The following is a 15,339-nucleotide window of genomic DNA, read 5'->3' on the forward strand; positions in this document are numbered from 1 at the left end:
GACGACACAAAGCTGGGTGTGCGTGTGTGCTGTGAGGAGGATGCCGAGAAACTCCAGGATGATTTGGACAGGTTGGGTGATTGGGCAGAAGCATGGCAGATGCAATATAACGTGGATAAATGTGAGGTTATCCACTTTGGTGGCAAAAACAGGAAGGTAGATTATTATCTGAATGGCAATAGATTGGGCAAAGGGGAAGTGCAACGAGACCTGGGTGTCCTTGTGCACCAGTCGCTGAAGGTAAGCATGCAGGTGCAGCAGGTGGTTAAGAAGGCAAATGGTATGTTGGCCTTTGTAGCGAGAGCCTTTGAGTACAGGAACAAGGATGTCTTGCTGCAGTTGTACAGGGCCTTGGTGAGACCACATGTTTAGTATTGTGTGCAGTTTTGGTCGCCTTATCTGAGGAAGGATGTTCTTGCCATGGAAGGAGTTCAGCGAAGATTCACCAGGCTGATACCTGGGATGGCAGGTATGACGTAGGAGGAGAGATTGGGACGATTGGGTTTGTACTCGCTGGAGTTTAGAAGAATGAGAGGGGATCTCATTGAAACTTATAAAATTCTGACAGGACTGGACAGACTAGATGCAGGAAGGATGTTCCCGATGGTCGGGGAGTCCAGAACCAGGGGTCACAGTCTAAGGATAAAGGGTATGCCATTTAGGACAGAAATGAGGAGGAATTTCTTCACCCAGAGAGTGGTGAACCTGTGGAATTTTCTACCACAGAAGGCAGTTGAGGCCAATTCATTAAATATATTCAAGAAAGGAGTTGGATATATTTCTTACGGCTAAAGGGATCAAGGGGTATGGGGAGAAAGCAGGGACCGGGTACTGAATTTGGATGATCAGCCATGATCACATTGAATGGCGGAGCAGGCTCGAGGGGCCGAATGGCCTACTCCTGCTCCTATCTTCCATGTTTCTGTGGTTTATCCCTTTAGCCTGAAGAAATATATCTAACTCCTTCTTGAATATATTTAATGAATTGGCCTCAACTGCCTTCTGTGGTAGAGAATTCCACAGGTTCACCACTCTCTGGGTGAAGAAATTCCTCCTCATCTCTGTCCTAAATGGCTTACCCCTTATCTTTAGACTGTGACCCCTGGTTCTGGACTCCCCCGCCATCAGGAACATCCTTCCTGCATCTAGTCTGTCCAGTCCTGTTAGAATTTTATAAGTTTCAATGAGATCCCCTCTCATTCTTCTAAACTCCAGCGAGTATAAGCCCAATCGACCCAATCTCTCCTCATACGTCATTCCTGCCATCCCGAGTATCAGCCTGGTGAATCTTCACTGCATTCCCTCCATGGCAAGAACATCCTTCCTCAGATAAGGTGACCAAAACTGCACACGATAGTCAAGGTGTGGCCTCACCAAGGCCCTGTACAACTGCAGCAAGACATCCTTGTTCCTGTACTCGAATCCTCTCGCTACGAAAGCCAACATACCAGTGGCTTTCTTAACCGCCTGCTGCACCTGCATGCTTACCTTCAGCGACTGGTGCACAAGGACACCCAGGTCTCGTTGCACTTCCCCTTCGCCCAATCTATTGCCATTCAGATAATAATCTGTCCTCCTGTTTTTGCCACCAAAGTGGCTAACCTCTCATATAAACAGACCCAGCCTATCCAGTCTTTCCTCATAGATATTCCCCAAATTTCCCCAAATCTTGGAAGCTAAGCCTCTCCCGATGGCTCATGGAGCCAATATACTTGCATCGCTGGTCTGTGCTGCGTTCGAGGTTCGATGTTCTCAAGAGGTGGCAGCGGTAGTGGGTTTGTGGGAGGCGAAACATTGACCAGGGCTCCCGATTGGAAAACGGGGTCTGAGGAAAAGGCTGAGCTCGTCCGCCCCCCCACAGTCGAATAGCCCTCCGTCGCTCACCGACTGGGCTCGAGCACGACGATTGGCGAGTTGGGTGAGGCACTCGAGGCTGCGAGCACCAACAGAACTGTCCCCAGAAAATCAGTGCCACGGCTGGGGGCAAGGGAGAGCAATTGGGATGGGGGCGAGTTGTTTTTCTATAGAATAGATTTTGCAGTGGTTCTGTTACTGGACTAATAATCCAGAGAACGCGAGTTCAAATCCCACCATGGCAGCTTGAATTCAGTTTTAAAACAAGCTGGGTGTCAGTAAAAGTGACAGCTTGTCGTAAAAACCGAACTGGTTCACTCGTGTCCTTTAGGGAAGCAAACTTGCCGTCCTTACCCGGTCTGGGCCTAGAAGTGGACTCCAGTTCCCTCGCCAATGTGGTTGTCTCTGGACTGCCCTCAAGCAACCTAGCGAGACACTCGGTTGTACCATTTCAAGGCGGCGGCTCACCACCTTCTCGAGGGCAACTAGGGATGGGCAATAAATGCCAGCCTCACCAACGACACCCATTTCCCCAGAATTAATTACAAAAATTCAAGAACCTTTGTTCTTTTGCTAATTATCTTACATCTCTGTCCTCTGGTTACTGACCCTCCTGTCAATAGAAACAGTTTCTCCTTGTTTACCCTGTCGAAAACTCCCTCATAATTTTGAACACCTCTATTAAATCTCAGTTTCTCTGCTCTACGGAGAACAAGCCCAGCTTCTCTAGTCTCTCCACTCTATTCTATTGATATAGAATCATCTCAAAGAGCTTCACCATCAGAATTACTCTTGGAAGTGTAGCAACTGTTACGTAGGCAAGGGTGGCAACCATCCTTCCTGAGGTCATCAAAACTGAAGTCAATGTCTTCAGTCCCTTCAAACACAAGCTCATCGCCAGCCATAGCTCCAACAATCTCTCCAGCTCCCCACTCAGGCTAAGCCTAGGTGTTTGGGACCTCGGGGTCCTGCTCAACCCCAAATCCCACCCAACACCAAGACCCTTTTGAATCATCCCTGTGCTATGGCCCACTTCTGGCCTACCCCTTTCCCCCCCTGCTGCCAAAACCCTTAGCCACACCTTTCTTTGCTTGAGGCTCGATTGCTCGACTTGCTGGCCTCTGGCTCCACAAACCACAACTCCTCCTAAACGTTGCAGCCCATGTCCTCAACCACACTCTCCCTACGCCCCCCCTTACCCCATCCTCCGGCGTCCCCATTTCGTCAAGCTCTGATACCAATCTACAGGAAACTCTCGTTTAAACGGCACCTAAATATCCGGAATTCTCTATTAACCGGCAAAATTCTCACTCCGAAAACAACACCTCAATAACCGGCAATGTTGCCGAGTCCGAGTCTCCCGCCGTGGCCGAGTTAGTCAGTGGGGGTAGTTCTCCAAACTGCCACTACTCGGCTTCTTGGCGCTGTCGGAAGTCCGAACACCTCAATAACAGGAGTTGGACTCTCCCGCGCTGCCGGTAGTCTCTTCCGATCGCCATTTTTCTGTGCGTCTCCTGCGCTGCCGGTAGTCGCTCCCCATGCATTTGTTGAAGTGCATGATCCTGATGACCCAGCTGACATGGATATTCCTGATGAACCAGCTGACTTGGAATAAGTGTACAGTCAACTACAGTACTGTATACAGTCATTTACTGTATAAGTTTTGTTTTACTGTTAAGTAATTAAAGAGTTATGGATTACCCTCAACTGGCAGTACTGTACTTAATCAAGCATCTTCCACCATCCATTTAACACAACATTCTGTAGGTGAGTACCCAATTACTGTATACTGCACATTTCTTGATTTTTTTATTTTTGTTTGTTAAAAATAGCCTCGGTAGATAACCCTCTCTGTCATCCGGAATTTTTAATCAACCGGCAACACGCCGGTCCCGTCGGTGCCGGATACCAAAGAGTTTCCTGTACTACCAACATGATTTTTTTTTTTTAATGTATTCGTTCTTGGGATGTGGGCGTCACTGGCAAGGCCGGCATTTATTGCCCATCCCTAATTGCCCCTTGAGAAGGTGGTGGTGAGCCGCCTTCTTGAACCGCTGCAGTCCGTGTGGTGAAGGTACTCCCGCAGTGCTGTTAGGGAGGGAGTTCCAGGATTTTGACCCAACGACGATGAAGGATCGGCGATACATGTCCAAGTCAGGATGGTGTGTGACTTGGAAGGGAACTTGGAGGTGATGGTGTTCCCCTGCGCCTGCTGCCCTTGTCCTTCTAGGTGAAAGAGGTCGTGGGTTTGGGAGGTGCTGCCGAAGAAGCCTTGGCGAGTTGCTGCAGTACATCCTGACTTTAATATTCTCCTCCTCACCTTCAAATCATTCCGTGGTCTCGCCCCATCTTAACTCACCATCGCTCCAGTCGTACGTCCCTGCACGCAGGCTGTGTTCCTCGGACACTCGCCTACTCCGAGTTCCCACATCAGCAGTCGTTCCCTCAACCACTTTGCTCCCACCCCATCCACTGGGACCCCTTCCCTCATCACGTCTTACCGTCGAGAACCGTTCACTCTGACCGTGAGCTCACCCCCATTGCTCATTTCTCCCCCTTTCCTGCTCCTGCTCCTCCTCCCACTTCCCATAAGCCCACGGAAACATCCCTGTGCACACGCCATTGAAATAAAAGTCCTTGTTCTTACCAGTAGGTTGTGGTTCCAGATATTCCTCCACTTTGAGACTGGCTCCATCAAGGCCTGCCGCAAGATAAGAACATAAGAATTAGGGGCAGGAATCGGCCATTCAGCCCCTCGAGTCTGCTCCGTCATTCGACGTGAGTGAAGAAATAGCCTAAGCTCACACGCGATAAAGCAGCAACTTAAGGTAGCGGCGGCCATGAAACCACACCAAGAAAGGAGGGACTCGCCAAACATGTCTTTTCTAGCTGAGACTCTGATTAACCAAAGGGATGTGAAAGCATAAGGGTTATGGTACTGGACGAGCAACCCAGAGACCCCCCCCACCCAGAGTTCAAATTTAGGTGAATTTGTGATCATAGAATGTACAGAAACAGGCTACTCGGCCCAACTGGTCCGTGCCGGTGTTTAGGCTCCACACGAGCCTCCTCCCACCCCTCTTCATCAAACCCTATCAGCGGAACCATTCTCCCTCGTGTACTTATCTATCGTCCCCTTAAAGGCATCTATGCCATTCACCCCAACCACTCCATGTGGTTGAGAGTTCCACAAATCATTTTCTCCTGAAATCCTTATTGGATTTATTAGTGACTAGCTTATATTCATGGCCCCTGACATAAGAAAACTACTAGGCACTTGATCTAAGCATTAAACAAAGCTTTAATCAACTATTTTACAACATGGAGGTCTAGTTGTGTCCTTCACTAGTTCCTGTTAAGAATGTCCTGCGCAAGCTGGGCCCGTGCCCGAGTATTTATACTCTCCCTGGACAGCGCCACCCGCAGGCCGCTCAGTATTATTTCATAAGTCTTTCTTTCATGAATGACTGATTCATGTCAGCCCCTATTTTTGGTCTTCATCACAATTGGAATACCCTATCAAACCCTGTCACAATTTTAAATACACCGCAGCCTTCTCTTTTCTAGAGAAAAGAGCCCCAGCCTGTTCAACCTTTCCTGATAGTTATAACCTCTCACTTCTGGTATCGTGCTTGTGGATCTTTTTTTTTTTTTGCACCTCCTCCAGGGCCTCTATTTCCTAATTCTGCCCGATGTTGTAAAAACCCAACTGGATCACCGATGCCCTTCAGGGGTGACAACGAACGTCCCCGCTAAGCTGCGTGGCTGCGGAGCTCTCTGCCGTCCCCGCACAGCCCGGGACAGACTTTTCCAATGCTGTGAATGGGCCGCGCACCCAAAAATAAATTGGAGGGGGGGGGGGGGGAAACACTGGCGGCAACTCTGCCTGGTTCTGCCCTACCTTGTGCTCCATTCCCACACTGATTGGCTCAGTGCAACTAGTGTCATCAACAGCCCGACAACAGAATAAAAAACAATGGTACATCTCCTGTAGACATCTTCTACTGGTAGGACACAGGAACAGGAGGGGGGCCATTCAGCCCCTCGAGCCTGCTCCGCCATTCTATCAGATCATGGCTGATCTGCACCTCAACTCTATTTACCCTCCTTTGCTCCGTATCCTCCGATACCCTAAACCCAACAAAAATCTATTGTTCTCAGTCTTGAAAACTCCCATTGACCCCCTGCATCTATTTAGTTAAGGGAGAGAATTCCAGACTCCAGATTTCCCATGTGAATGAAAAAGTGCTTCCTGATTTCATTCCTGAACGGCCTGGTTCTAATCTTAAGGTTATGCCTCACTGTTCTGGATTCCCCCCACCAGAGGGAATACTTTCTCTGTATCTAGAAAAATTTAAAAACTTGCTCATCAGGCTCAGCAAGTTTGTGGACTGATTATTTTTAGATCTGAACTTTTGCTTGTTGGGACAGGCCAGATCTAATCAGATTCATTGGGTTCACATCAACCGAGTCCCTTGTTCGCAAATAAAAACAGAAAATGCTGGAGAAACTCAGCAGGTCAGGCAGCATCTGTGGAGAGAGAAACAGAGTTAACGTTTCAGGTCGATGACCTTTCGTCAGAACTGGAAAAAAAACAGGAAATGGAACAGATTTTTAAGCAAGTGAAGAGGCTGGGAAAGGGGGGAGGGGATGAACGAACAAAAGGGAAGGTCTGTGATAGGATAGAAGGCAGGAGAGGTTCAGAGACATTAAGAGATATTCAAGGCGAGAGGAGATGGTAATGGGGCAGGTTAAGAGACAAAGGATGGCTCGAGATGAAGTGTAAATTGCACTGGCAGAATGAAAGACAGCTGCCATGTGGGGGAGAAGGACAGAACAAAAGTGTTGATAAAATATATATATATGTGATAGGGGCTGAGGTTATGATCTGAAATTGTTGAACTCGATATTGAGTCCGGAAGGCTGTAAAGTGCCTAATCGGAAGATGAGGTTTTGTTCCTCGAGCTTACGCTGAGCTTCCGTGGAACAATGCAAGAGGCCGAGGACAGTGAGGTCTGAGTGGGAATGGAGCGGTGAATTAAAGTGACAGGCCACCGGAAGCTCGGGGTCACCCTTATGGACTGAACGGAGGTGTTCCGCAAAGCGGTCACCCAATCTGCGTTTGGTCTCCCCAATGTAGAGGAGACCGCATCACGAGCTGCGAATACAGTATACTAGATTGCGAGAAGTACAAGTAAATCGCTGTTTCACCTGGAAGGGGTGTTTGGGGCCCTGGACAGTGGGAAGGGGGGAGGTAAAAGAGCAGGTGTTGCATCTCCTGCGCTTGCACGGGAAGGTGCCGGGCAAAGGGGAAGGGGTGCTGGGGGTGATAGAGGAGTGGACTAGGGTGTCTCGGAGGGAGCAGTCCCTACGGAATACTGAAAAGGGGAGGTGAGGGGAAGATGCGTTTGGTGGTGGGATCACCCTGGAGGTGGCGGAAATGGCCTCTTTGCAGCCTTCCGGACTCAATATCGAGTTCAACAATTTCAGATCATAACCTCGGCCCCTATTACATTTTTACTTATATTTTTTTCCCACCCCTTTGTTTGGGTTTTCCCTTCCCCCCCGCTCCTTTTTTTTCTCTCTCCCACATGGCAGCTGTCTCTCATTCTGCCAGAACACTTCACACCTAATCTGAGACGTCTTTTGTCTCCACTGTCCTATCACCATCTCGTCTGGTTTTGAATACCTCTTAATGTCTCTACTTTTTTTGTTCTATCACAGCCCTGCCTTCGATCTATTTCATTTCCTTTCCAGTTTTGAAAAAGGGTTTCGACCCGAAACGTTGACTCTAATTTCTCTCCACGGATGTTGCCTGGCCTGCTGAGTTTTTCCAGCATTTTCTGTTGTGACTTGGATAGAGAACTGGTTGGCAGACAGGAAGCAAAGAGTTGGAATAAACGGGTCTTTTTCCGAGTGGCAGGCAGTGACTAGTGGGGTACCGCAGGGATCGGTGCTAGGACCCCAGTTATTCACAATATATATTAATGATCAAGACGAGGGTATTAGATGTAATATCTCCAAGCTTGCAGACGACACAAAGCTGGGTGGGCGTGTGTGCTGTGAGGAGGATGCAGAGAAACTCCAGTCTGATTTGGACAGGTTGGGTGATTGGGCAGATGCATGGCAGATGCAGTATAATGTGGATTAATGCGAGGTTATCCACTTTGGTGGCAAAAACAGGAAGACAGATTATTATCTGAACGGCAATAGATTGGGAAAAGGGGAAGTGCAATGAGACCTGGGTGTCCTTGTGCACCAGTCACTGAAGGTAAGCATGCAGGTGCAGCAGGCGGTTAAAAAGACAAATGTTATGTTGGCCTTCATAGCGAGAGGATTCGAGTACAGGAGCAAGGATGTCTTGCTGCAGTTGTACAGGGCCTTGGTGAGACCACACCTTGAGTATTGTGTGCAGTTTTGTTCGCCTTATCTGAGGAAGGATGTTCTTGCCATGGAGGGAGTGCAGCGAAGATTCACCAGACTGATACCTGGGATGGCAGGAATGACGTATGAGGAGAGATTGGGTCGATTGGGCTTGTATTCGCTAGAGTTTAGAAGAATGAGAGGGGATCTCATTGAAACTTATAAAATTCTAACAGGACTAGACAGACTAGATGCAGGAAGGATGTTCCCGATGGCGGGGGAGTCCAGAACCAGGGGTCACAGTCTAAGGATAAGGGGTAAGCCATTTAGGACAGAAATGAGGAGGAATTTCTTCACCCAGAGAGTGGTGAACCTGTGGAATTCTCTACCACAGAAGGCAGTTGAGGCCAATTCATTAAATGTATTCAAGAAGGAGTTAGATATATTTCTTACGGCTAAAGGGATCAAGGGATATGGGGAGAAAGCAGGGACAGGGTACTGAATTTGGATGATCAGCCATGATCTCATTGAATGGCGGAGCAGGCTCGAGGGGCCGAATGGCCTACTCCTGCTCCTATCTTCCATGTTTCATAAGAATAAACAGCCTAGCAAGGCACTGAGCTGTATCAAACCATTCCAAGAATAACCACACGGACTGCAGCGGTTCAAGAAGACGACCCACCACCACCTTCTCAGGGCAACGAGTGATGAGCAATAAATGGCAGCCTTGCCAGCGACACCCACATCCAGAGAACAAATTTAAAAACAGGATTTACCTCAATATTACTGGATTTTGAAAAATACTCCAGGCATGTTGTCTTTCCACTCGCAATATTCCCTTCGATGCAGATCTGAAATGAAATACAAGAGCAGAACACAATTTGGTTTCCTTCCTCAAAGGTCAGTCAGTTCCTCTGTAGTTAATAGAGTTGAAATCCAAGAGGAGTTTGGGAGACTCAGGATAAGGGGTCGGCCATTTAGGACCGCCTCAGCTCATCCTCTGCTGAAACCCTCATTCAGGCCTTTATTAACTCTAGACTTGACTGTTCCAACGCACTCCTGGCTGGCCTCCCACGTTCTACCCCACGTAAACTTGAGATCATCCAAAACTCGGCTCCCCGTGTCCTAACTCGCACCAAGTCCCGTTCACCCATCACCCCCCCTGTGCTCGCTGACCTACATTGGCTCCTGGTGAAACAACGCCTCGATTTTAAAATGTTCATCCTCGTTTTCAAATCCTTCCATGGCCTCGCCCCTCCCTATCCCCAAGATCTCTGCGCTCCTCTAATTCTGGCCTCTTGAGCACCCCCGATTTTAATCGCTCAACCATTGGTGGCCGTGCCTTCAGCTGCCTGGGCCCTCAGCTCTGGAATTCCCTCCCTAAACCTCTTTGCCTCTCTTTCCTCCTTTTAAGATACTCCTTAAAATCTACCTCTTTGACCAAGCTTTTGGTCACCTGCCCTAATTTTTCATGTGTCAAATTATGTTTTATACCACTCCTGTGAAACGCTTTGGGACGTTTTACTACATTAAAGGCGCTATATAAATAAAAGAGGTTGTTGTTGAGAGAGAGAGAGAGAGAAATTTCTTCACTCAGAGGGCGGTGAATCTTTGGAATTCTCTACCCCAGAGGGCTGAGGATGCTCAGTCGTTGAGTATATTCAAGGCAGAGATCGATAGATTTTTGGATATTAAGGGAATCAAGGGATATGGGGATCGGGCGGGAAAGTGGAGTTGAGGTCGAAGATCAGCCATGATCTTACTGAATGGCGGAGCAGGCTCGAGGGGCCGTGTGGTCGACTCCTGCTCTTATACTTATGTTCAACACAGTTCTTATTGGGCATGGGCCTCAAAGACATGTGCACATAATTGCCTACCTCACTCAGAGAGGTCACACGTTGTGGGAAGTGGAAGAATATCACACTGGGTGGGAATACGATGGTCTTTGGAAAAATGGGAGTTAAAGCACCTTCTTGAGGTTATCCTGAACCTGATCTTACCTGGAAGTGCTTGGTGCAGCACCATCTAACCTCACCTCGATGAGCTTGTAACCTCCACCTGGCCTGTACTGGTCCAGGCACGTGTGTTTTTTGGGCAGGTACCAAGAGGAACATTTCCTAATCCTTTGCTACAGTCTTGCCTGCTGCACATCATTTTCCAGACATTTAAATTAAGATATTGTTCAAACATCTGTTTTTGTAAAATAAATAAAAGTCCATTTCTTTGTAGTTTCTCAATGCGCGGGGGTGGGGTGGGGTGGGGTTGGGGGGGGGGGGGGAAATGACGTTCAGGTTTTCAATTAATCTTCAGCAGCAGCGCAGAGCAAGCCTCAGAACTTGAGCCTTGATCCCAGCCCCTACTGAACCCTGCCCTCAACCCATCCCGCCTAGATTCAGACTTAACAACACACGGCAATCCTAAATTCAACAAAAGGAGAAGAGAAAGACAGCAAAAAAGTAACTTGCATTTATAGAGCGCCTTTCACCACCTCAGGACGTCCCACAGCGCTTTACAGCCAATGAAGTACTTTTTGAAGTGTAGTCTCTGTTGTAATGTGGGAAACATGGCAGCCAATTTGCGCACAGCAAGATCCCACAAACAGCAATGTGATAATGACCAGATAATGAGATACATGACCAGAGAGTGAATGGGAAGGGGTTTGGGTCCATTGGGATTCTATGCAATAGGAGTGAATGGGAAGGGGTTTGGTCCATTGGGATTCTATGCAATAGGAGTGAATGGGAAGGGGTTTGGTCCATTGGGATTCTATGCAATAGGAGTGAATGGGACGGGGTTTGGGTCCATTGGGATTCTATGCAATAGGAGTGAATGGGAAGGGGTTTGGTCCATTGGGATTCTATGCAATAGGAGTGAATGGGAAGGGGTTTGGTCCATTGGGATTCTATGCAATAGGAGTGAATGGGACAGGGTTTGGGTCCATTGGGATTCTATGCAATAGGAGTGAATGGGAAGGGGTTTGGTCCATTGGGATTCTATGCAACAGGAGTGAATGGGAAGGGGTTTGGTCCATTGGGATTCTATGCAATAGGAGTGAATGGGAAGGGGTTTGGTCCATTGGGATTCTATGCAATAGGAGTGAATGGGAAGGGGTTTCGTCCATTGGGATTCTATCTATAAAATCTGTTTTGGTGATGTTGGTTGAGGGAGGCAAGTTAGCCAGGACACCAGGGAGAATTCCCCTGCTCTTCTATCACCAGACTGATACCTGGGATGGCAGGAATGACGTATGAGGAGAGACTGTGTCGATTGGGCTTATACTCACAAGTTTAGAAGATTGAGAGGGGATCTCATTGAAACTTATAAAATTCTGTCAGGCCTGGACAGACTAGATGCAGGAAGGATGTTTCTGATGGCCGGGGAGTCCAGAACCAGGGGTCATAGTCTAAGGATAAGGGGTAAGCCATTTAGGACTGAAATGAGGAGGAATTTCTTCACCCAGAGAGTGGTGAAGCTGTGGAATTCTCTACCACAGAGGGCGGTGGAGGCCAGTTCATTAAATATATTCAAGAAGGAGTTGGATATATTTCTTAAGGCTAAAGGGATCAAGGGATATGGGGAGAAGGTAGGGACAGGGTACTGAATTTGGTTGACGGAGCAGGCTCGAGGGGCCGAATGGCCTACTCCTGCTCCTATCTTCTATGTTTCTATGTTTCTTTAAACGGTACCATGGGATCTTTTACATCCGTCTTGCAAAGTCCAGTAAGATAAAGACTCAGATTAACATCTCATCCGGAAGATTGAACCTCCGACAGTGCGTCTCTCCCTTGCCACTGCACTGGGAGCGCCAGCCTGGATTATTTGTCCCTCGCCACTGCGCTGGGAGCGCCAGCCTGGATTATTTGTCCCTCGCCACTGCGCTGGGAGCGCCAGCCTGGATTATTTGTGCTCAAGTCTCTGGTGTGAGACTTGGACCCACAGCTGTCTGACCCGGAGGTGAGCGAGCGACCCACTGAGCCGAGACAACACCAATCATTTGACAGGTTAGCTTCCAGACTCTGCAGTTGGTGATTTTAGTTTTACTAATTTCTTTGGCATTTCCCCAATTCTGTATTGCTGGGGCTCTGTATACTTTCAGTTTCACGGGAGCTTATTACAGTACTCAGTCCTGTTTGTTACCCGACAATATCATTCACCCCTAGAAAGTAACTTGCTAGCACAGGTGTCATGTTTTTAGGATTTTTACGCTATATATAACACTTCTTGGGTTCAGCATCAGTGACCATTCTCATAAGTGGCCCTCGTGTCCCCTACAAATTGGAATGCACCCTAACCTGCCCAACATCCAGGAAAATAGAGCGAGACCCCAGGATTAAACAGCAAACCCTTGCTAGTCTATTCTCGTTTACTGGAATATATCACATGCTGCCATGTAACATATTTCAACAGACAAGTATGCTTCATTACATTACATTTTTATACAATACACATGTATCCATTATTTGCCGTGCAACTCAACAGTTTCCATTATACATACCACCAGCTTCTTGTCCTCCTTCGAACCACTGCTGAAGAGCCGAGCTGAAAAAGATGGAAGTCCATTGTTAGAAGAATGCAGGAACACAGTGAAAGAGGCACAGTACAGAGAGTAACAGAAACACAGTGAGCGGGTACAGACAGGAACACAGTAAGAGGGTACAGACAGGAACACAGTGAAGGGGTACAGACAGGAACACAGTGAAGGAGTACAGACAGGAACACAGTGAAGGGGTACAGACAGGAACACAGTGAGAGGATACAGACAGGAACACAGTGAAGGGGTGCAGACAGGAACACAGTGAAGGGGTACAGACAGGAACACAGTGAAGGGGTACAGACAGGAACACAGTGAAGGGGTACAGACAGGAACACAGTGAAGGGGTAAAGACAGGAACACAGTGAATGGGTACAGACAGGAACACAGTGAGAGGGTACAGACAGGAACACAGTGAGAGGGTACAGACAGGAACACAGTGAGAGGGTACAGACAGGAACACAGTGAGAGGGTACAGACAGGAACACAGTGAGAGGGTACAGACAGGAACACACTGAGAGGGTACAGACAGGAACACACTGAGAGGGTACAGACAGGAACACAGTGAATGGGTACAGACAGGAACACAGTGAAGGGGTACAGACAGGAACACAGTGAAGGGGTACAGACAGGAACACAGTGAAGGGGTACAGACAGGAACACAGTGAAGGGGGGGCAGTACAGAGACAGGAGCCGCGAGAGGTGGGCACAGTACAATTAAACATGACAGCAGTGACAATGAAATCAGGGAGCGCCAGTTCGGAGATGGGGGAGCGGAGGCCGGGGCACTGTGAATAACTGACGGTGCCCTGGAAATCCAAGTGCCCGGAGGGGCGATTGGTAACCCAGTGCGAAGGAGCTGAAGGGACGTCTTCAATCACCCCAACCCACTAAACCAATTCGCCTCTGTTTCTCAATTTAAAAACATGTTTAAAACTCTCTCTCGCTGCGGAATGAATTAGGCCGAAATTATTTCCCAGCGATGATTAAACAGCGGTTGTATAAAGTTCGAGGTGGGGGAACCAGTCCAAATTCATGTGCAGGTTAGGTTGATTTGGCTATGATAAATTGACCCTTAGTGTTAGGGGATTAAATACATGGGGTTATGGGGTTAGGGTGGGATATGTGTCGGTGCAGGCTCGATGGGCCGAAATGGCCTCTATCTGCACTGTAGATTCTGTGATTCTGTGAAAACAAATCGATGCTGACTGGGTCGAGCCCTGTCTCGGTTTGTCACAATATTCAGAGTTGCTGCCACAATGTAACTGACAAGACCCCAGGCGCCTACCCGCGGAGCGGCCCCTGCTCAATTTCAGCAGCCTCTGTAAGTGACTCCAGCACCAGGCGGATAACCCCAGGAACCCCCAGACAGACACCGACATGGCAGCTTGCCGAGGGGCCACAGACACACACAGAGAGAGCCGGAGGGTGGGTGTGTGAACCGACAGCGGCCGCATTCGCCTCCGACTCGGAAGAGTTTCAACTGGCTACAATGTAACTTCCTGTACAGTATCCTTTCTCCCGCCTTCCTTTAAAGGGGAGGTGTCCTCGATATAAATCACCGCCGGCAAAAAAAAATTATTATGATTTCCACCACAGGAGGGCGGCACTGACTAATCTTAAACAAAAGCAAAATACTGTGTATGCTGGAAATAACATAAGAAACTGGAGCAGGAGTGCAGGCCATTCAACCTGCTCCGCCATTTAGTAAGATCATGGCTGATCTACCTCAATATACAATTAATGGCACAGTTTGCAGGGACAGAGGGACCTGGGAGTTAATGTGTCTAGGTCCCTGAAGGTGGCAGGACATATTGGCCCAGAAATTCGTGTCGGAGGCTTCCCGCGGGTGCAAGCCCCCGACCTGCACTTACCTAGCGCGCCGGCCGTTGTGCTGCGGGCCCGCGTGGGATTCCGATCCTGGGCCTGCTCCAACTGCCGGCGCGCAGTGCTTGCGTATCCCAGGGGCGCAGTTAGTTCGAAGCGTCCCCGTGGGCCACGGAGAGCCAATGGTAGCAGGGAATCTCCATTCATAGGTTTGACAGGAAGACCCAAAACATATCTAAAACTTCAAATACATTTTTTTTTAATCATATTTTTAAAATAAAATATAAATTACATAAAATAACTATTTTAAACGATAATTTAAATTTTTGAAAAAATGAATTACACTTTCTAACGGGGCTAAAAATAAACTTACCTTTCTTTAAAGTATTTAAAAATAATAAACCTGTGGAATAAATGTTTTAATTTTACTTAATTCACTACTTACCTTGTTAGAAGCAGGCCTTGCGACTGCTTTTTAGAAGCGTAGCTGCTGGAGACTTACCCTCCCGGAGAAACCTGTAAAAAAAACAGAAGTTCCAGGCGTACGCGCTGCCTCTCCGGCGCACGCGTTCGACCTGTGAACCCCTTCCTTTAAGGAAACGGAAGTTCTGGTTTCCCGCGCATGCGCAGTGCATGCACGAAACCGGCACTTTCGTTGGGCCTACACGTGAGTACCCAGCGCGTACTCACCCGTGGGGACCCGAAGCTCTAGCCCGATATCGAGAGAGTGGTTAGCAAAGCATACAGGATCTTGGGCTTCATAA

At 48.2% G+C, this 15,339-nt stretch overlaps 1 protein-coding gene across 1 annotated transcript in view; it reads right to left on the reverse strand.

Moving 5' to 3' along the window:
* The window catches only part of tk2 (thymidine kinase 2), a 39,502-nt gene extending 25,254 nt beyond the window's left edge, over positions 1-14,248 (reverse strand). Inside the window, exons 1-4 of the mRNA XM_085991855.1 lie at positions 14,037-14,248; positions 12,713-12,756; positions 8,994-9,068; positions 4,502-4,555 (exon numbers count right to left, since the gene is read on the reverse strand). Of these exons, the coding sequence (XP_085847981.1) occupies positions 4,502-4,555; positions 8,994-9,068; positions 12,713-12,756; positions 14,037-14,205 (342 nt within the window). The 5' untranslated portion in view covers positions 14,206-14,248. The remainder of the gene's footprint in view (positions 1-4,501; positions 4,556-8,993; positions 9,069-12,712; positions 12,757-14,036) is intronic.
* Between the last annotated feature and the right edge of the window lie 1,091 nt (positions 14,249-15,339).

The sequence above is a fragment of the Somniosus microcephalus genome, chromosome 6, assembly GCF_052327205.1.
Source record: "Somniosus microcephalus isolate GS21.2 chromosome 6, FLI_Smic_1.0, whole genome shotgun sequence".
NCBI lineage: Eukaryota > Metazoa > Chordata > Chondrichthyes > Squaliformes > Somniosidae > Somniosus > Somniosus microcephalus.